Raw genomic sequence first — 23151 nt, forward strand, 5'->3', positions numbered from 1 at the left:
TTGTTATTGACCAAATACTTATTTTCCTCAATAATTTGAAAATAAATTCTTTAAAAATCCTTCAATGTGATTTCCTGGATTTTTTTTTCTCATTCTGTCTCTCATAGTTGAAGTATACCTGTGATAAAAATTACAGGCCTCTCTCATCTTTTTAAATGGGAGAACTTGCACAATTGGTGGCTGACTAAATACTTTTTTGCCCCACTGTATATAGATATACAGATAATGTACTTATCTATCAGAGATAATGTGACACTTAGATCGCACACCGGTGGACTTTATTTAACCAATTATTTCGCTCTGAAGGCCATAGTCTGGGCGTCACAGGAAAGAGGGCGTATACATATGCAAACTGCCTTTCAGTTTTGAAAGATCTTGTTTTATTTCATTTCAACAATTTGGACTATTTTGTGTTTGCCCATTTTGTAAAATACAAAAAAAATCAATTTAATTTACAGGTTAAAGTGCAATAAAATTGGATGAATGCCAATACTTTTGCAAGGAACTAGGATTTTACTAGCTATTGCAGACCCCTCAAGGCCCGTTCACAAACATTCATGCAGAGGCAGGGGTGACATTCACACTAATATTCAGACACATGCCATGGGGATGGCATGGTGTTAAGTATCTTGCCAAGGACACATGGACATGTTGACAGCTGGGGCTGAGATAGAACCCACAACCTTCTAATTGTTGGATGACCAGACAAGCTCACAGCCAATGTCACCCCATGGCTTAGTTGAATACTTCTTTCTGATTGGTCAATTTAGACACTAAGCAGTGTTTAATGATAGCAGACTGCTGCAAAGGAGGCTCTGCTCAAGCGACCAGTCAATCATAATAAAAGTCAGCAGAAAGCAGCCTGGTCAACTTGTCGGCTGAGGCCCAAAAACACACGTTTCCCTCTATCAGAAAACAGCATGGATTCATTTTAAAAAAAATGTTGTTTTTTATATTTGTTTAGAACAGGAAACTCTGGTTTTAAAATAGTTTAACTTTCCCCAGTTATACAAAAAATAGAGAAAGAGGTTAAAGACTCAGAGAACTGGACAACAGAGAAATCAGCAGAAAAAGACAGACAGGAAGTAGGCCTAAACACTAACAGGAACACAGGATGGGCTGTGGTAGTGTTTAAAGACTGGTTAATGGAAAATAAATGTGAGCAGACTTGAACAGTTGCAGACTCTCCACATGAAAAGTTGAATAATATGCACCGACCCTGTTAAATAAACTAAAATGTACAGTTTGAAACGTCCCTTAAATAGGACACACCATGCTGTGTGATCCCAAATCCTCAGCCACCTCACTGTGTCTTGTTCACTTCAATATATTAATTTGTTCCTGCAGAGTGAACACATGGATGTTACCCTTCCATTGCATGTGTTTATGTGGAAGTCTGTCAGCCCTGATGGCACTCTCCACACTTTTACTGCCTGCTCTTGTCCCCGGAGTCTGCTCCATACCAACTGCTGTACCATCACCATGGCCGCCAGGCAACCAAATGGCTTCTTCAGGTTACATCTCTACACACTTCTTATTTTGTTCTATAAATAGTGTTTCTTCATAAAACTGTATACGGACTATGGCATGTTTTTAGAGGAAGATGCATTTACAACAAAAAATAAGAAAGTTAGACGATCAAACTTCTTGCGTCAACAATCTTTTTTTCAAGAGATGAGAAGATTTATATCACTGTAAATATGAATCTAAAGCCTACAGCTGGTTAGCTTAGCACATAAAAGCCTGGCAGCAGCTTTAAGGCTCACTTGTTTCAGCTGTAGTGGTTTACAGTTCATTTTTATATTTCTTGTCTTTTCGTCATTTTGACGTTGCCAGACATCCAACTGGTCCCTGTCTTTATAATTTTGTATCTCTGGACCAGTGTGGTCTGGGGGGGCTCGACCCCCTTGCTTAACCCATGTGACCTCCTGAAAGCCTCAAAAGCAAAATTTGAAGGGGGTCCCAGATTGAGTCAAAAAAATAAATAAATACATTTTGTCAAAATATATATATATATATATATATATATATATATATATATATATATATATATATATTTTATTGTCACTAATGGTCACTAAAATGTTTTTAAGCTCACCATGTCCAAATATGTTTGCCAAGAGGAGACAGTCAGTCCTGTGCACGAAAGCACATTAGCCATGTGCGCCAAACAGATTAAAGATGAAACGTTGAGAAGTCATACTAAAAATGGCTAGCAAGCAAAAGCAAAACCAGAGTGTATCACTCACACACTTTGGGTCACATCCAAAAAGGTGGCACTCAGAGATGAAGATGCACCGAAAGAAGATGCTGGTGCAGCTAGCACAGTGGGCCCACTCGCTACCAGAACAGAGGATCCTCTCCCACCCAGTGACTCCCCAGAAGAACAACGTGAAGTTGAGGCCAAGTGCTCCGAAGACGCAGAAGGTGCTGAGGTTATGTTAGCACTAGCTGCTACTGCTGCTAGCACAAGCGACTTGCCGGCTGGTTGGTCATCTTGGACAACGAAGCAGGTGGGCGAATGGAAAGACCACAACCCGTGGCTTGACATTAAGGCAGGAAAATTGGGGTGATAAGTGTGTAGAAAAGCAAAAAAAACGTTGCTACTCTCAGAAAAGGGACCGGGTTTACACCTCAAAGAAGAATGGATCAACAGTGAGGTTACTAGCTCTGAAGCAAAGAGGCTATGAAAGCAGATATACAGACAGGGACAGCCAGGCCCACTCAAGGTCAGTGGAAATAGCCCAGATGAAAGAGAAAGACACCCTCCCGAACACTTTCATTGTAATGTTATGTAGTCCTATTGCATATGGAGAGAATTTAGATCGGTATTGCGCAACAATCGGGAGATGGGCCCCCCGAATATTGAGGGGTATTTCATACAATGCTCTTGACATATTGAGGATAAAATATGTTCAAGCCATAAATAAACCAGATGAGAGATCAAAAAATAGTTTGTGGGAAACCAACTGTAAATGTGGAGCAGGCAGAGGTGTTGAGGATAGCTGGGCAGAAAGGTCACGCAGCATACCAGAGACTTCATGTTTCACTAAAGTGACCTGCTCTGGTGCATGACCTCCACATTTTAGAGACTAACAGAGGCAGGCATCAAAAGTCCAGGATTTATCCAAGCTAAGGTGAGGGTGAAGCTCTCCAAGCTAGGGTACAGCTAGGATAAAGCCCTCCACACTAGGTTAAAGCTATCCAAGCTAGTGTCAAGCTATCAACGCTAGGGTCAAGCTATTCAGAATAAGAATCAGAATCAGAAATGCTTTATAAATCCCAAACTGGGACATTTTTTTCATTGCAGCAGCGAAATACAAAAAGAAAAAGCATAACAAAAAATTAGAACTAAAAATAAAAATGAGAAATATACAAATGTCAAGGTGTGCATGTTATGTCCAGTTAACAGAGAGGCTATGGAGCAGTGAGTTTTCTGCCAGCCAGAGGGGAATTACTACAGAGTTATTGCAGTGGGCAGGAATGTTCTCCTGTACCTGTCCTTGTGACAGCGGAGATGGAGCAGTCTGTTGGAGAAGGAGCTCCGCTGTCTGTTCAGCTGCAGGTGGAGCGAGTGGGTGGGGTTATCCATGATGGACAACAGTTTGTTGAGAGTCCTCGTCTCCTCCACAGCCTCAAAATTGTCCAGTTTGATGCAGTTGACAGAGCCAGCATTCTTAATTAGTTTAAGCACTCCAAGCTAGGGTCAAGCTATGGTAAAGATAAGCCAGCTATAGTAAAGTAAGACAAGCTGGGTTAAAGAGGGTAAAAATGCTAATGCTAGAAACATAACTAGAAGAATTAAACTTATTGGTAATGTTTAACATTACAAGTAAAAATGTTACTACTGCTGCTCTGAAATGATTCACCCGTATCCCCATCTGGACATATTTTATATATACATTAGTGCTTGTTATTTAGGTTGGAATGGGTTTCCCACATCAAAAACTTTAAAAAGACTTCTGAAAGGTGCTGGATCTGGCTCCGACACAAGCAGCAAAGTTCTGGAATAATTACTTTCTGGGGACAAGATTCTCTGTCTGAAGAAGTGTGTTTGAAATGTAACATCGGTTGCTCTAGGCCCTAGAGCAACCCAATGACCACACAGTACACATCATTGGCTCAGCATCACACACCGAACACGTTAATTTAGCCACAGTGTTTGCTCCCGGTGTTTATGGCTTGCTGAGAACGCCATGGCCAGCCATATTGAAGGCAGCTGTTGTTAACTGGGACAGATCATGTGAATGTCCCGATTGATTTTAAATACATGGTATCATCTACACCAATCATTTACAGAAGTTACCATGATGAAACTGTGAACACATTCGGCTGAAAGTTTTCAAATAACATGTTTAGCAGACACAAGTTTCTACAACCTCCTTTTCACATTTAAAGAAATCATAAAGTGGTGGTAATATGTAGAGCAGGGGAAAATTCAATTTCTTTTGGTACAGGGAGCCTTTGCGATGCTACCTTGCCTGGAGTTGAAACCTGGATCAGTGCTTTCTACTTTTAATGAGAGGACAAACATTGCTTTACAGGAGCTGTAGCAGCAGCTTCAGGGCTTTGTGTCTACATAGACAAAGACACGTACTGCTGGTGACCACATGAAGTCAAACTCTTTTTTAAAAAACAACAGCTCAGATCATTTTTTTATGTATATATTCGCAGTGCAAGATGGCTTATAGAGGGATGCTGGGAGAAGTGGAGCGAGCATCATCTGAAGGTAGTCAGTCAGTCTATTAATAGTGGCTCTCCAGCTGAGCGTGCAGCAGCAGGGAAAACGTTCGGACTCATGTGGAGGAGATGTGTAATGTCACCACTGCTGTTACTTCTTTACCTCAAGGTATGAGGCATGAGCAGCAAAGCTCTATGGTTTGAAGCTGCATGCACACAAGCAGCCACCACCATGTCATAGATGTAACACAAATAATTTATAATAAAAAAAATGTGAAAGCACAAGGCAGAAAAAAAGGACTGTTGGAGGTTTATTTATACCAGGGATGCACCTTTGTTGTGTAATTCACTATTTATGTCAAGGCCTATTAAGTCATTTTTTCATATAAGCCTCAGTTTTTGCTTCATTTACATAAAACATTTAATTAGTGTCAACATGTCTTTTTTGAAAATGTGTATGAGTGTAGAAGTCTTCTTTTTTCTGTACCTTTTCTCCATTAGTGCTGCCCAGCACGTAGCAGCCCATGATGTGGACGAGGTTGGGCTTGGGGTTCAGTTTACTCATCAGTCGGCTGAGCCGCCGCCAGAATCTGGACACAGGGGAGGCGGGGGTTATGAAAGTCAACAGTAGAGGGGTGGGGGCAGCAGAGGAGATTAACCACAGAATATTCACACTTTGGAGTTTTCCATCACAACTATTCAAACCACCTGATCTTTTCAAATGTAAAATGTATGCTCGATATAAAATGTTGATGGTGATGTTTGTTGTGACAGGACTGTTAGGAAATCTTTGTATGAACAGTATGAGTTTATTTTTTGTCGGTTATTTACACAGAAAGATTTTACATTACTGTATTAGGTTAGTTGAAGGCAATAAAAAAATATTAGGTTCAACCTAATATTTTTGCTTTCAACTAACCTAATACAGTAATACTTGATGTTACATTTCTCGACATGACACATTTAATTAAAGTCAACGTTTCAGTCTTTTCACTGTACAGTATGTTGAACATTTGACGAATGTCCAGCAACATATCATCACCTCCTCCCTGTTATAATATGCTGAAACAGCTTTGTTTGCATGAATAATGTCATCGGTTTGCTCTGTATCATGATGATAAAAGTTTCTGGTCTAAGCATCAAAATGAATTCCTACTGGATCATGTCTTCTTCCTTCTCCACCTTTGCAAAGGTGGCAACTTTGTTCTTCAGCAGGTACAAATGTCCCGGGCCTCCCTGTGGAAAGAGTCATTTCATTATGTTACCTTGTATCTCAGAATGTCACTTAATGTTTCATTAATTTACTTTTAATTTCATCATGTCCCTTTTTTTTCATAATGTCCCTTATTTTCCATTTTGTCACATTTTTATTTTAAATATGTAGGGCTGCCCAGATTAGTCGACTAATTGTTAGTCGGACAAAAAAATATTTGTTGACACATTTTTCATTAGCTGATTAGTTGAGTATCACAAGTGTCACTTTTTATTACATAATGTCACTTATTTTATTATGTCTCTTTCTATTAAATGATGTCACTTTTTATTTCATAATGTCACTTTTTATTTTACTATGTCTGATTCAGCCAGTTAGCTCCTGTTAGCTAAAACCACAAATCAAACATCGGTTATAAATGAGCTCAAATATGAAACTACTTAAATGAACGACATGAAAATGCAAAATTTTCACCATAAACAACCCGTCCTTTTTCGCTAGGTTATATTTAAGATCACTGCAAAGGTCTTCTTGACAAAAGTACATTTTATTCTGAATAGAACGCAAGCAAAAAGGTTTTGAGTCCATTAACAACTATTTCTGTTTTCCTGTAGTTCCACTCAAGCTTTTTCTTCAGAAAAAAAGCAAATATATCGACAAAATATGATATAGAAATCTAAATGTATTTTTAAATTAATGATGTATACTGATGTTTTTAACAGGTGATATATATATGATATGATATAAACATCATCCCTCAATCCATAATAGTTAGAGAGTACTAATCAGATTTATAAGCCATCCCTGATTCAATGACACGGTGACAATAATGTCGCAATATTTCCGTTCCTCCTGTCACTCACTTGGCAGAAAATGAGCATGTTCCAGATTTTACAGCCTTTTCTGTAGGCAGTCAGCTTCTTCTCTATCTCATCTGGGACAGGGACAAACACAGAGAGAGATGTGTCACTTTTCACACAGATCCATGGTGGTGATATATATAAATTGGCTGTCCCTCGAGAGAGACGCATGCACGCTAACCAACACGACTATGAAAACAATGAGTCATCTCTGCCACGGCGAGCTGAAACTCATTCCACCCTCATCTGTTCCATATTTACACTGGGAGACTCATTTTCACTTGACAGCGAAAAGCTCCACACGTATCACACTCACCGAGGATATCATCAAACGTGGCATGTTCATGGTCCTTTAAATAGAAAATGAAACAATCATTATTGCTTCGTCAAGTGACCAGAAATATAACCAAGTTAAGTGAGCCACTGATTTTCTTCACAAAACGTTAGTTCATTTACAGCAATTAGTAAAATCACAATTCATTTAGACATAAGACATGATTTTTCTTGTTCACATAATGTCCCCATCTAAAAAAATGTTTTAAAATGATATGGCGGTCAAAATTTGATAAATGTACTGCAGTGCAAAAACTGAAACACTGAAATTAATTAAATGTATTATGTCAACAGATTTCACATAACTGTATTAGGTTGGCTTAAAGCAATAATATTAAGTCGAACCTAATATTTATTATTTAAACGTAATATTGTTGCTTTCAACTAACCTGATACAGTTCTGTGAAATCTGTTGACATAACACATTTATTAAAGTCAACGTTTCAGCTTTTTTTCTCACTTCCTGCTTCTTAGAGAGAACGCACCTTCTTTTTTCGCTTGGTTACAGGTTGTCTGATATTTTATTCTTCTTAAATCCTAAAGTGAATTAATATAAAAAAGATGTCATAACATTACCTCATCTCTACATAAATGTGATCGTCAGTCATATTCAAAAAACACATTATTTGTATTGGTCTACCTAAAAAAAGATACTCTATATAAGCAACTGAAGCTGTCAAGTTCATATTTTACAGAATTAAAAAGCCACGGGTTCGCTATGACGCTGGTTCGTGCTTTTTTCCTTACGTGGAAGTGGCCATAATCAAATCTAAACCACTTTCGTTGGAAAAGCAAGAGACACTTCCAGACTAACAACGGTGCCATATTTAGCTTGCTAAAATGGTTGGAAACCACTGATTGATAATTCCTGCCCAATGCTAACACTCACATTTTGCATACCACAACAAACTACTAGTACTTATTCCTTTATAAAAACAGCAGAAGATGATCTTTCTATTTCCATCTGAACAGATAAAAGAACAATGTACCACATAACAGACCATCAAAACAAGGCTGCTCTAACTCTGTAAATAGCTAATGAGCTAAATCATTTCTTGATTGACACTTCTACATTCTGATGAAAATCCACCTTGGACCATTTTTCATTCATCCCTTAAGGTTGCTTTTTGTTTCGTAATTTGGACACTTAAATGAATAGTGCACAAAATAGGATAAGTGTTAAGTGTGAAGCTATTCATGGCTACTACTCACATAAAGAATGGGGATGATGGAGGGGTCGTCCCTACGAATAATGTTGGGAACATATTCAGCCTTTGGGACCTTGGAGGATATCAGCTGTGGGAAAAAAAGAGAAACATTAGCTGCAAGAGAGATACTTTGTGTTTAACTGCAAAGGTAAATTACGTTGATTACCAAGATCCTCACCATGACTTTAGGAGGCAAGAAGTCCTCTCCCTCACAAGCCACTCTCTCCAACTCCCTCTCCTCCTCCCAATCGGAATACTCGTCCAACCCTTCATCTAGTGTCCCTGTGGAGGTCTGAAGCTCCCCACCTGGCACACACACACACACACACACACACACACACACACACACACACACACACACACACACACACACACACACACACACACACACACACACACACACACACACACACACACACACACACACAGGAACAAAGGGCGAGATGAAAGGATAACACACAAACAAGATTAGAGATGAAGGTGCTCCATTTAAAAACGTTGCACCTGTTTTTGCAGCAGCGAAGGGGAGGAGTGGAGGAGTTCAAAACAGACATCAACACAACACAAAAACACTCTGCTTATGAAGCAGCCACATACAGACAGCTACTACACAAAGCAACAGGCAGATGGACAACTGGGTGATCGATGAGGATGGCTGAGTAGACACACAAAGCAAAGGATATCAAGATAACCTGTAGACACACAATGATGGTCAAGAAGTACAATACGAGAGTGCCAGTGTTTGCATGTGTCAGTCTGTGTGTGTGTCTAAGTACACTGATCACCAATGCCCCTATCTATGTCAATTAATCACAGGTGGGAGAAGTACTCAGATCTTGTACTTGAGTAAAAGGAGAAGTACCCAAACTTGTACTTGAGTAAAAGTAGAAGTACTCAGATCTTGTACTTGAGTAAAAGAGTACCCAGATCTTGTACTTGAGTAAAAGTAGAAGTACCAGAGTGTATGAATACTCTGTGACAGTAAAAGTCCTGCATTCTAAATGTTCCTCCAGTAAAAGTAGAAAGTACTCTCATCTAAATGTACTTAAAGTAGCGACAGTAAAAGTAGTCATTGTTTGATTGGTCCATTTCAGAATAATATCTCTGATATGTTTTATAATGATTGATCATTAAAGTGTTCTCAGAGCTGGTAAAGGTGCAGCTAGTTTGAATGGCTTTGTATACTGCAGGGTAGCTGCTGGATTTACTGCAGGTGAACTACAGTCTGATTTAAGGGCTGATTATATTTACCATCATTAATCCAGATCTGTAGAGTAACTAAAGGGATTAAATACATGTAGTGGAGTAAAAGTAAACCATTTACCTCTGAATTGTAATGGGTAGAAGTACAAAGTAGCAAAACATTTAAATACTCAAGTAAAGTACAAGTCCCTCAAAATTGTACTTGAGTAAATGTACTAAGTTATTTAACATCACTGCCATTAATCAACACGTGGATTGGGTAAGGCAATGGTTCGCCAACCTGTCCCCGTCACTGGCTATGTTACGCCTTTCTTGTCCAAAACAGCTTCAGGATGCCCTTAGTGGCAGAATATGGAAACTACGTCAAAGAATATTTTGAGTATGAGTGTAAAAAATGTTTAGTGTGTTCACATAATTGTATTAGGTAGATGAAATCAATAATATTACGTTGAACCAAATATTTTCTATTTAAACTTAATATTATTGCTTTCAACTTACCTAATACTGTTGTGTGAATTCTGGTGATATAATACAATTAATTAAAGTCAACGTTTCAGTTATTTCAGTGTAGAGTAAGTATCTTTGCTTCTGTTGGTTTGTGAGAGTGTGTGAGAGAGCGTCTACTCACTGTCTCTTGAGCCATGCAGGGACTCAGGCTTGACAGGGGTGGGGTCACTCCACGAGCGGCTGAAACTCCTGGCCCGGCGGTCGGCATAGGCTGATGGAGTTAGGCGGGAAGAAAGTCACTCTCTCATACAAACACACTCACCCACACATACACTTTGACCCTAACCCCAGAATTCAAAGGTTCTGTCTTGTTGACCAAGTGTGCACTAAAAAAACTGAAACCAGGACTTCAATTAAATGTATTATGTCAACAGATTTCACCTGACTCTATTAAGTTAGTTGAAAGAAATAATATTACGTTGAAATTAAAATGTTTAGGTTCAACTTAATATCATTGCTTTCACTTAAACTAATCCTGTTATGTGATATTTGTTGAGATAATATGTTTAATTAAAGTAAATGTTTCAGTTTATTCAGTGTATGTGCTTTACAGATAACCGGCCTAAGTAGCTTTATGTTTACTTAGGTCTATGTTGTGGTTCAATTTTCATTGAAAAATAAACTGATTTGAAATAAAATATTGTTGTGATAAAATGCTTTTAGTCCCTGTGGTTGGCTGTGCTTCAACATCATGCTTGGGGAGTAATGGATTACATGTAACAGGATACAAAAAAAAGTAACAGAATTTCCTTACATGAAAAAAGACGTTATCAGATTACTGTTACATGTCTCAAAATGTGGATTACTAGCAGGATTACAAGGTTAGTAAAAAAGAGCATACAGTGTTTGTTGTAAAGGATCAGACGTTCTCTCTCCTGTCAGCTGTTCTGTTCTGTAAGAGTGAATCTGTACGCCTACTGCCTGAATCTGCTTTATGGTTTCACTTTCTTTGGTTCATTTGTTCTGTTTTTAATTCAGCAGGTGAACCTATATGTTCATTAAATAGTGTGTGTGAGATTAACTGTGTGTGTTAAACTAAAACGGAGTATTTTCTGTCAGCTCAGATTGTATTCCTGCTTATTAAACTCTAGTATGTGCTCATGTGTTTCAGTGTTGCTGTATAGGCTGCTGCCTGAATATGCTTCATGAAAGGCAGATGCTAGTCATTGTAAAGGAATACATTTTTAAAGTAAACTCCCCTGAACAAAGCGCAGACCTAACCACCACTGCAACATGTGATCATTAAATTAAACTTTAGTTGGACAATATCACAACAGAAAAAGCACCAAACCCAGGTGACCAAACTGCACTCAAGGGCTGATTTCTTAATTTTTTAATTTCAATATTATATTTATTTAAAAACAGTCATATGAATAAAATGATGTGATCGATTTTAAATTATACTGATGGCATATTGACATGTTTCCAGAAAGCTTAGTGTCAAATATGTGGGCACAGATGGTTTTGGGTTATAGGATAACTTAACAATCTATTAACCAAATAAGACAAAATCTACATTTTGCATAGAGAGGAATTGTCTTTTAAACTTGATTTGTGAAGGATTCAAAATGGTACAAGAGTTGCCTAATACTTTGTAATCAAAATCAAATCAAAGCACAATGCATCATTTTTATAAAGTAAATGTTGGTGTGTACAGTCACAGACACTTACATACACACACCAGACCAGATCACCACCAACACGATTGTAAGGTTATATATCTGAACATGCACAGTGCTGTTGCTCCATGCATTAAGAGCAAATGCATGCTGATGTTATGGTACACACCGTAAAGCATGAATGCATGAATACCTGCTGCATACAGCAAACAAACATACATACAGAGAAAGACTTACTTTGGACCTTCACCCTGCGGCTGCCAACCATCCTAAGTTGTTTGCGGAAGTTTCTACAATTTTAGGGAAGAGAGGAAGGAGACAGAGACAGAGAATGAAAGACGAATGCAAAAAAAGTCAAAAGTCTAGCCAGAGCTGTGGCAAAATGGTCAGAATAATAATACACGTAATTTATAAAGCGCTTTTCCTGGTGCTCAAAGCGCTTTACAAGCAATTGTTTCCAGCTCTTCAATAAGAGCACCCAGTTTGAGTCTCATGTATTATTAAGTATCACATAACATAATGAAAAATGAATACCCTTCACTCTAAGATATTAAACCTTTTCTTTAGTTTTAACATTATGTTTGATGTTTGGTCCTAATGAATCGATGGTAGGGGCTTATGGTTTATTCATATGCACACACACACACTGAGGAAAAACAGTTATACCGTACAGAGAGTGAACAAGAAAAGAAACAACCTTAAGTGGTAGCAGTTGGAACATTGTGCTTTGTATTATTCATCAAGCTCGTCTGACTGTAATGGTTATCTGTAGTGAAAACGGGCCACACACACACACACACACACACACACACACACACACACACACACACACACACACACACACACACACACACACACACACACACACACACACACACACACAAATACACACACACACACACACACACACACACACACACACACACACACACACACACACACACACAAACACACACACACTCCTTTGAGTCACTGAACCGTGTACATCTATTTCCCATATACAGTATATCTAAATATAAAGTGCATGTATGTGTACATTTCAGATATCTGTTTAGTCCTATTTTCGCCTTCACCACAATGTTTGTGTTGTACTGCAATTGCTGCACATCAATAAATAAAGTTATATTATTCTTTATTTGTCACAGTATGAAACCTTCCGGAAGCCAGAACACACTTCCTCACACACTTCCCTTGTTGCTAAAATAGAATTTCATTTAAGGGCACTCCACTCTAACCCCTGGTAGAGCAACTGTATGATGGTGAAGTCAGAATAAATGAGCCCTGTGATGTCATACACCAGACGGGTGAAACCGTGAGCTTTCCTGACAGAAGAGCTCTCTATTCGGAAAGTATATTGAATGCAGAAATGGTAAGGTGTGTCAGCCCAGTTGCTGCAGCAGATGTGTGTGTTTAACAAACTAGGTCACACTGAGACAACCATTAAATGTGTGTGAAGGGACAGGAGTGTTTGTAGACTTCATTCTGACACTATAGTCTGACATCAGAACGACCTCATTCGGACTATATTCTGACTTCATGTTGACCTCATTCTGATTTCATTTTATGCTACTCATGAGTTGCATATGACTCAAACTGGAAAGCATGAATATAAGTTATACTGGTAACGGCAATATTTAGAAAAGGAGGGGCAGGACCTTTATTACTTTAAAAACCTACACTGAAAAACTGAAATGTTGTCTTTAATTAAATGTATTATGTCAACAGAACTGTATCAGGTTAGTTGAAAGCAATAATATTAAGTTTAAATAAAAAAATATTAAGTTCAACTTAATATTTTTTTATTTAAACTTAATATTATTGCTTTCAACTAACCTAATACAGTTGTGTGAAATCAGTTGACATAATATGTTGAATTAAAGTCAACGTTTCAGTTTATCTGCATTTCAGCCTTTGTTCTTCAGTCTGGTTGTCAATAAGATAAGATGAACCCTTATTATAGATAATAGCCACCTCTTGGTTTCATTTTTTCCTCGGATCAAATTTGACCGTTTACAAATGTTTTTATGTTGTGATGAAGGAGTTATTTTATCTTACTGGATGTATTCATCTTACATTCCTTGCAGGAATTGTATGAATTATCATTACTACTATTATATTATGTTTTTTGTATTTAAAGTTATCTCAACCCCAGTCAATGTTCTGCCTTTTGTTCACTCAAATATTTGGTTAAGTTTTAATGAAATGAGTTCTAACACTAATTATTACTAATTTGGGTGATGATTTATATAATGTGCTTTATAAACATCCACACAAATTGCACTTGACTGGAAGACAACTAAAATATATTGGAATTAGAAAAGTAAAATAATTGACTTTGCATCAAACTCTGGTCCCTCCAGTGTCAGTGTTTACCTGTAAAGACTCCAATTCTTCTCAACTGCACTGAAGAGTACTACAGTAATACTTACACCTCTGGAGGTTATGTTCATGCATTATTAAGTTAATACATGCTAAACTAATGTAACTCTAACCAAACAGCAGCAGGGTACTTAAAGTGTGTTTTTACACAAGCTATATTCTATGCAGTTTGGAGACATCTCATAAGACAATGTTCACATGTCAGCATTGATAAGAACTGTGAGGTCAGAGCTTAAAATAGAGGGTTGACATCACTCTGCCATCACTGTATTTTTAAACTGATGAAAAGCAGCTTCTAAAATCCCTGACACTCAAATTCAGAAGTGCTTGATACGTGTTTGTGCAACTATCTTCGACCAGCCTTCTCAATCCTGCTGTGACCTTTCAAAATGCGTGAAAAAAACATGCATTACTCCATAACTCTGTTTGTGATGATCCTTTCTATTAATCAGAAGGTATTTGACACGGCCCTGCACATGCAAACACATAGAGAAAAATAACTATTCTTGCAAATACACACACACACACACACTCACACACACACACACACACACACACACACACACACACACACACACACACACACACACACACACACACACACACACACACACGGCATGTCTCACAGCTAGGTGGATGTGAGGACACAAAGCAGTGAGCCGCAGCACGGTATTGATTAACTTCACTTTTACACTTCAGTGTTCAGTGAAAATCATTGGTTAAACCTGCAGCCAGCACACACACACACACACACACACACACACACACACACACACACACACACACACACACACACACACACACACACACACACACACACACACACACACACACACACACACACACACACACACACACAATGCATATTGTGTATTCCAGTTAATCATACATATCTGAAGGAATTCCCTCTCTGTGTGGCTTTCCAACAGTATTTTTGGAAGTAGGATGTACTTAAATTTGTTTTCTGTTTTCTACATTCAACTTTACATAAATCCACTGTTCAAAATCCTTTGTAAAAGTTCCACAATTTACGTCAGTATATTATTAAAGAGGACCTATTGTGCACATTTTCAGCTTCATATTTGTATTAAGTGTCTCTCCTGTGACATGTCTCCATGCTTTAATGTTCAAAAAGCTCTTTATTTTACTCATACTGCCTGTGCTGCAGCATCTCTTTTCACCCTCTGTCTGAAACCAGAGCCCAGTCCACTCTGATCGGTTAGCTGCCTGGCTCTGTCGTGGTTGGTCAACCGCTTAGATACAGTAAGTCCCACATTAGCCTATCCCGTACAAATGTGTTGGAGTACTAGCCAATTAAAGCGTGAGTGTTACATTGACCATCTGTTTTCCTGCTTTTAAGGTGAATAGAAGCCCAGTCACTATGATTAATACAACCCATGTGGACATCTGGTTAATCAGCCCAGTGATCCATTGAGAAAAAGGGTTGTTCTTCGTAACAGCACACAGGACGGGACAGGACAGCCACGACACAGTACCTCTCCATCACGCTGGCTGCCTCCTGCTCTCTTTTCCGCCTCTTTCTCTCAGCAATGCCTCGGAAAGCCCTGCCAGGACGTCAAATGGTTAAGAACCTAAGCTCTGTCGGAACCCAAACTGACCCAAATGGGAAAATAGCGCCAAGACACAAAGTATGTGAACACCTTTTTTTTTTTTTAAAGCTAGGCTTGACTGAAAGGCAACTAAGTTGAGAAAAAAAGGAATTGATGCAAGCCCTTTGGGTCTGGTTGGGTTCTGGCACAAATATAAAGTTGTGGTTTGGGTAGATGGGGCAACAATTAAGGGGTTCAAGGTGAAGAAGTTATTATACGTAGAGGTTAGTGAGGGGTTTGGTAAGAGTGAGCAGCACAGGAACCACCAGAGGCAGAAGACATGTGGATATTCTCAAGTACTGTAGCACACACACACACACACACACACACACACACACACACACACACACACACACACACACACACACACACACACACATAGGACCACAATGCAAGCTAGGGATCTACAAGAACAGACACTGAGGAGTAACCAGGACACAGACCCTGCATACAATATATAGGTTTTGAGTAACAATATAAATAGCAGCATTAGCCAATCAGCTCGTGCTTTCATCTCTGAGTCTCTAGCATCATTCCATTTCAGATTGACTTTTCAATCATTACCCATCATTCTGCCTGTGTGAAAGTTGGTCAGCGTGGGGACAGTAATGGCTCTGACAAGATGTCAGACATAATGAGAATCCTATCTGACAACCTTTGTCACAAAGAAGTCATGTCCTGCAGCCTCACTCGGACTGACATACGGATTGACAAACCATGGGCTGAGGTCAGGGGGAACAGTACTGCTTCTTATCCAAAAGCCTCCGCAGCTCTGCCTCTGCAAGTCATCACAATGTTCTCCCTGAAAAACCTGGCCATGTTAGAGATGACTTTTCCCCCAATCTGCCATTGCCAGAAACTCCACCTTCCTCTTTGGTACCATAAATCAATCCATCAGATTTCCCGCCAAATTCATAGTCGTCGTTAGGGAAATAAACGGTAATTGGTAAATGGACTTATATGTATAGTTATGGTTTGGCGTTAACCGAATCATAGGGTAATACTTTTGTGATGTTAACAATGAAATGCTTCAAATTTGTAGTCGTTTAATGACTTAAAGAAATCCAACAGAAACATGTTCCTGCTGATATAGAAGACAGATAACAGCCAAGAGTTTTGACATTCTTAACAGCTTAGTGAGTTTTCTGGTGAAAGCTAACTCCATTATCACAGCTGCCAGCTCAAGCTCCCATTACTGCTCGAAAATATATTATTTGACATCATAAATTTTACATTTTTAAACTGCTTTGGATTCAAAATGAATCATGTTTGGATGTATTTATTGCTCATCTGATTCTGTGTGTCTAGTTTGATGGACTCCTCTCTTTTATCATACTAATGCGACACTATTATGAGATATAGTATGAATACCTATTGTTACTTGTCCTATTCATCAGCTCCCTGCGTGACTATCTTTAGAAGTAAGCACAATAGACATGGTTTAGCTGGAAGCAACGCTTGTCTTTGACTGATATGCTTTTCATGATGGTTGAATTAGCTGACAGCTTTCGGTTGACATTGAGTGAGTGTCCTTTGTGATACAGGGAAGACACTTCAACTGTCTCAAGTACAGCACTACCGTACAATTTGAGGTACTGAATATTTGGTTTCATGCTAGTTTATGAATCCACTATGTTTTTAATGCAAATGTACATTTTTCTCCACTACATGAATTCCACAGATTTAGTTATTAGCTTCTTTGTAAATGTAGCTAGCAACTAGCTAAAACGAAAATAGTATGCAGTCCACATTTGGGTGGTGATGGTGTTGAATATGTGGGAAAGAAATTCCCTCTGGAAGAAACACAGGGTTTGTAGCCTTTGCAGACCATTTACATGCACAAAAACCTATAGAACACTAAAGGAAAGGAAAAACATCTAAAAGCATAATACGGCTCTTTAAGTGTTAAAGTTAACTGAATGTAAAATGTACAACAGCCAGTCCAGCAGACACTGAGGGTCAGGGGGTTAAGGACACAGCAGACTGAATATCACAAAGCCACATGAGGCAAAGAGTGTAAGATATATTATCTAACCGAAAAACTCAGGAAGGAACAGCAACAAGGAAGAACAGTGGGGGCGGTTGAAAGAGTTACTCACGATATTCTTAAGTCGTGGTTTGGAAAGCCGCCATGTAGAGAGCATGGGAAGAAGAGAGGAAAAAATGAAAAAATGAGTCAGCAACACAACCTATGAAATATTCCACTCACACACCAGAGAGCACTTTATGCTACCGTTCTCACTTTCACCAATGATATTCACCATGAGAGGAAAACTCCTGACCTTTACTGTAAATTTCAGTACGTGAGAACGGAATCCTTATCAGTCTAATGACATATATGCTGGGAATTAAGTAAGGAACAGTATGAGACAGATGATAAATTGAATATCCCACCTGATCGGATCACTTTTCTGTTCATAAGAGTGTAGATGAAGGACACAAATAGTTTATAATTAATAGGTTGTGTAGGAATGAATCCTAAACTGGAAATTAATTAGCATTTAAAACCTCTGGTCCCGCCGTCTCAAAGTCAATCATCATTTTTAATATGGGTTTTTGGTAAGATGATTAAAATAAGGTATGTACATAACACGATCTTCTTTGTGTCATAAAAACAGCGGATCCTAACAAAAGCTTAAATGATTCTGCCGATCATCACGGTGAACATTAGCAGCTTTAGCTTCGCGGTGGTGCTGGGCAGCCATGCAACCATGTAGTTTGTTAATAGCCAAACGTAGTTTTCACCTCTGCAGATTGCATTTACGCTTCAAAAATCCCAAAACTGGTGTTAATTTGTGAGATTACGCTGCTTAACAAAACGTGTAACTGTCATAAATGCTTGTTTAGCACAACATTTATTTTCTTGTTGTTGAGGGAGCTCTTGTGATGCTAACTTCCGGGGCAGCCTCTTCAACAGCAACAAACCAAATAAGAGCGGCATGTGCAAGACACCGCTTGTTCAAGATCTTTAATAGAAGGCTAGTGCCGGGTCTATATATCAGTCTGTCCCTAATAGTGACACGGATGGACATAAACTGATGGACAAAAGGAATAAAGACAGGTACTTAGCCTTACTAGAGAGAAAAGAGTGCGTGGGAGAGATGAGAGGATGATCATGGTGGGAGAGCTTTTTCTTTGTGTGAGGCTCATAATTATCAGATCTGGGTGAAAGGTGATAATTAACTAGTCACGACGAGTGGAGCTGTGTGTGTGTGTGTGTGTGTGTGTGTGTGTGTGTGTGTGTGTGTGTGTGTGTGTGTGCGTGCGTGCGTGCGTGCGTGCGTGCGTGCGTGTGTCTTGGAGTATGCACGAAACACAAATGATCTTTTTTCTTGGGGAATCCCTAGATTCTTGTCAGAAAGTGATGTTTGGATCTTAAGTCGGTCTTATTTGTGATCAAAATACTTCTAACAATTTGAAATCTGTTTTAAAAATCAATTTAACATCATTTTCTTTTCATTATGGCGATGAAACGCTTAAATATCAATATATGTAATATATCAGTTTGACCTGTTTTCAGTAAGAATAGTAATTTTCTAGTTTGAAACTCTGTATGTTTTTTGGTTTCTGTATTTATAAAGCCTAATCAAATGGAACATTAAAAAAAAGTAATTTAGGTTTTATCTGCCAAGGACTTCCATAGCTCTGAGATGAACAAAAGGTTAATGACAGAAGCATTGGTTTCATGGTGAAAGCAATAAGTGAAAATGTTTATAGTAGTAAACTCCATTTGGGTTGTGATAGTTGAAAATGCTGAGTCATATCCTGCCAAATCAGTAAGTCATGAGCAGAGTGGGAGTGAAGGCGCAGTTCCATGCCATACTCACGCCTGCATGGTGGTGGTCGCTGTCTGAAAGCTGAACATATTCTCTTTAGGGAACCAGCTATTAGGATGTTCCTCTGCAAACACAGAGAATAAAAGCATGGCATTGAATCAGCTATATGGGGTTCTATATAATTAGCAGAGGAGGCTTGTAAATGCATGATGATAAGAGATCGGAGAGGGGGCGAAATAAACGGTGGCCGACAGGTGCAAACGTGATGCAACGGCCCAAAACACTTTCATTTGGAGAAACACACTGCAGTTTGAAATAAGGTTGCAAATATAAAAACACAAATGTGTCAAAACACATGCAAATGAAGAAACATCTTCACCAACCTGACAACAGATGCGCAGCATTTAGAAAACATTCATTAACTTGGCGAATCAGCGCAGTGTTACTGAAAGAGCTGCATAAACGAAACGCTGCAAACGCAAAATGCTGCAAGAAGTTTAAAACACAACGGAAACCAGGGGACACTAAAAAATGATGCACACAGCTGGGACCAGAGCACTTGTTGATGTTCGGGGATCATGAAGTTGGCAAACTGTCACTGTCACTGCTGATCTGCTAGCTAGCTAACCAGCTAACCTAGTCATTTCAAATACACTGACAGAATACTTTTAATTATTTCACAATGATGAAACAGGTTAACCATGCCAACAGTGACAGTTGGCCAGCTTTATAATCCCTGAACTGCGCTCCGGTCCCAGGTGCTTGCATCACCTTTTAGTCTCCCCTGGTTTTCGTTGTGTTTTGAGCTTCCTGGAACCTTGCACCTGTCAACCGTCTTAGAAACACACTGTGTTTTACTGTTGTATTCTATTGGTTCTCAATTAAATGAAACACGCTGAAAAAACTGAAAGGTTGACTTTTTTTTCAGTGCACCATGAAAAGTATCTCTACCCCGGTCATCTGTGGACGCTTTGTCCTCACTGTACATCCTCTCCAGTTTCTTGCGGGACTTCCCTCCATCCCGTGGTGAGGTATCAAGGTCCAGGGAGCGCTGGCTCTGACACGGAGCCCGAATACAGGCAACGCAATCTGGGGTGTAGTCGTCCCGCGACCCGCCTCTCCTCATCCCCCAGTCCCGGATGTTGTTGGTGCTCCCCGAGCTCTTCAACGGCTGTGATATTGACGTTGAGCCTCCATGTTGTTGGCTAGCATGGTGGTGACTGCTGCGATGATGGCTATTGCTGGGATGGCTACCGCGGGCGGCAGCAGCGGGGGGCTGGATGGTGCAGGATGGGTTGTGGTTGGCAGAGGCAGGGGCTTTCAGCACCTCCAGCTCCAGGCTCTCCTCACTGCCACGGCCCCCCAGGGTCATCCCTCCTTCCCTGGTGATTGTGTACACCCTAGCTGGCTTCACCACCACACTCTTCTGCGGGCCTTTGGCAGCTGGTGGTTCGTCAATGGAGAGGCTGCGTTCAGCAGAGAGGCAACGTTTCGAGGGGCACGAAGGTGCTTGAGCTTGGAGGGTGTTGACCTGAGGCTGAGACTGATGGTGAATGCTAGGATTAGATTGGCTGCACTGGTTGGGTTTAGCTTTGGGTAAGCAGTGGCTCTGAGGTGTCAGATTGTTGTTATGTAGGCGGCTGACGGCTGGAGACTCGCAGTCCTGGCTGGGGAAGGTGTCAGACAACAGACGATCTGCACAGAGAGAAAGCAATCTGTCATGGGTAAGTGGGGAAACAGGAGCATTTAACAGAAATATCAAAACAGGACCGAACTTCCCGATCACTACAAACAACGCCAATCACCTAATGAGAGGAACAACTGCAGGTATACAGGAAGTCAGTTGATTGCAGGGCTGATGGGGAACAAGTGCAACTAATAAGGCCATGAAAAACAATCAAAGAACACCAGACATGATAGAGAAAACTTCAAAATAAAACAAGAAACGAAAAAAACAAAGGTTACAACACAAACGAAACAACCAATAAATTGTGTTGTCTGTAATTTGTACAGATAAATACCCAAAATGTAAATAACAGAGAGGTTGTGTGTTGCACTATGGGATTCATAGCTTTAACAGCAGAGTGGTGAGGACGTGGCCGAGTGAAAGATGAGAGCAGCATAGAAAATATGAAAGATTTAGAAATGAGCTTGTTCAGAACAACAAACAGAGCCACTTTGTGGATAAAGGCTCCTTCTTTCAGAGTAAGCTAAGTTTTTTCAAGCCATCTGTGCTGTGGATAAACAAGTCTGGGAAATGCATGTTGCAGAGTGAAACTGGGGTTTCACTCACGTAACAGGGCCAATTATCAAACATTTTTCCATACACTTTAAGTGTAAATGAGCACTCTTGATCGATAACTGTTTGTATGGTATTCGATGCTAGTGGTCAAATGTGAGGGTAATACTTAAGGGTTATCCGATGAGTTAGGATGCTTTGACATATAGGTTATTTCTACCTTCAGTCGATCAAAACTGACACTAACAAGAAGCTTAATGCATTTTGCTGCAGTTTTCTTGATTAAGTACAGTGGCTTTGAGTTATAGGAATGGAATGCAAATTTGCTCTGCATCTCATTCATCATAGAACTTCCTCGAGACAGGCTGAGAAAATGTAAAAGCCCGCGTGCGTCGCCAAGGTGTTCACTAGCAAATATCCAGTCACCGATAATGATATGATAATAGGACAAACTCAGGAGAAGGTTGGATATTTTAGACAACAAATTAAACCTAATGTATTATGTCAACACAGTTCACATAACTGTAGGTATAAGGTTAGTTGAAAGCAATAATATTAAGTTTGATTAAAAAATATTAGGTTCAACTTAATATTATTGCTTTCAACTAACCTAATACAGTTATGTGAACTGTGTTGACATAATACATTTAATTAAAGTCAACACTTCAGTTTTTGCTGTGTTGTTGATGTTCAGTTTGATGAATGAAGTGTTTGCCCTACCTGCTCCGTTGTGGTTTTCTGGATGGGTGTTCGACAGGTACTCTCCAAATGCTCTGGCAGCTCTGTAGAGAAAAAGCAGGTGCAGCAGTTAAACCAGAGCCATATTGAACAAAATTGTCTCACAAAGAGTCAAGGTTCTCTGCAAATAAATAGTCAGCGTTAGAGTGCCAGTGTCCTCAATTTATGCTCTGTACAGTGTGTTCTTATATGCTGACAGGCCCTGGGAAAACAGAGCTACAGCTTGCCAGGAAATAAATGCAGGCGCGCATACTTTGGCAGGAACAGCAAGGAGCTGGTGCGCAGACAATCTATGGGGCAGGCTGTCTCGAGTAAAGGGAGGACTCCTTATAAAGATCCTCCTGCTGTCACGATGTAGCCAGGTTTCAACATCTCAATGACCCTTTTTGAAAAGAGATTTAAAGGCTTGTTTCACAGTGTGAAAAGTCTAGTGCATATGAACCAACCGGGCATACTGCTGCTGATGTATTTTCAGCTTTTAGCTATCAATACTCATCTTGTTATTTTTCTGTAAATATTATTTATGAGTAAGTTATTAAGCTGTGACCTGTCTTAACTTTTTGCCGTCGAGTTGCTGGTGTTGTGCATCCATGTCAACATGCCCCTTAATAGTTTGGAATGTTCGGGATTGCACCGAGAGCTTCATCAAGTATTCACTATGAGCCTGAGTCTTCATCATGAGTCTGAGTCTTCATCATGAGCCTGAGTCTTCATCATGAGCCTGAGTCTTCATCATGAGTCTGAGTCTTCCTCATGAGTCTGAGTCTTCCTCATGAGCCTGAGTCT

At 39.5% G+C, this 23151-nt stretch overlaps 1 protein-coding gene across 1 annotated transcript in view; it reads right to left on the reverse strand.

The window, feature by feature from the left end:
• Positions 1-23151, reverse strand: part of LOC134874212 (NMDA receptor synaptonuclear signaling and neuronal migration factor-like) — a 45470-nt gene that overhangs the window by 10655 nt on the left and 11664 nt on the right. Inside the window, exons 2-14 of the mRNA XM_063898260.1 lie at positions 22348-22409; positions 20340-21083; positions 19440-19512; positions 17712-17717; positions 15499-15567; positions 11861-11913; positions 10126-10215; positions 8473-8600; positions 8299-8382; positions 7070-7103; positions 6757-6827; positions 5837-5916; positions 5168-5270 (exon numbers count right to left, since the gene is read on the reverse strand). Of these exons, the coding sequence (XP_063754330.1) occupies positions 5168-5270; positions 5837-5916; positions 6757-6827; positions 7070-7103; positions 8299-8382; positions 8473-8600; positions 10126-10215; positions 11861-11913; positions 15499-15567; positions 17712-17717; positions 19440-19512; positions 20340-21083; positions 22348-22409 (1597 nt within the window). The remainder of the gene's footprint in view (positions 1-5167; positions 5271-5836; positions 5917-6756; positions 6828-7069; positions 7104-8298; positions 8383-8472; positions 8601-10125; positions 10216-11860; positions 11914-15498; positions 15568-17711; positions 17718-19439; positions 19513-20339; positions 21084-22347; positions 22410-23151) is intronic.

This window comes from Eleginops maclovinus, chromosome 12 (genome assembly GCF_036324505.1).
Source record: "Eleginops maclovinus isolate JMC-PN-2008 ecotype Puerto Natales chromosome 12, JC_Emac_rtc_rv5, whole genome shotgun sequence".
Classification (NCBI taxonomy): Eukaryota; Metazoa; Chordata; class Actinopteri; order Perciformes; family Eleginopidae; genus Eleginops; species Eleginops maclovinus.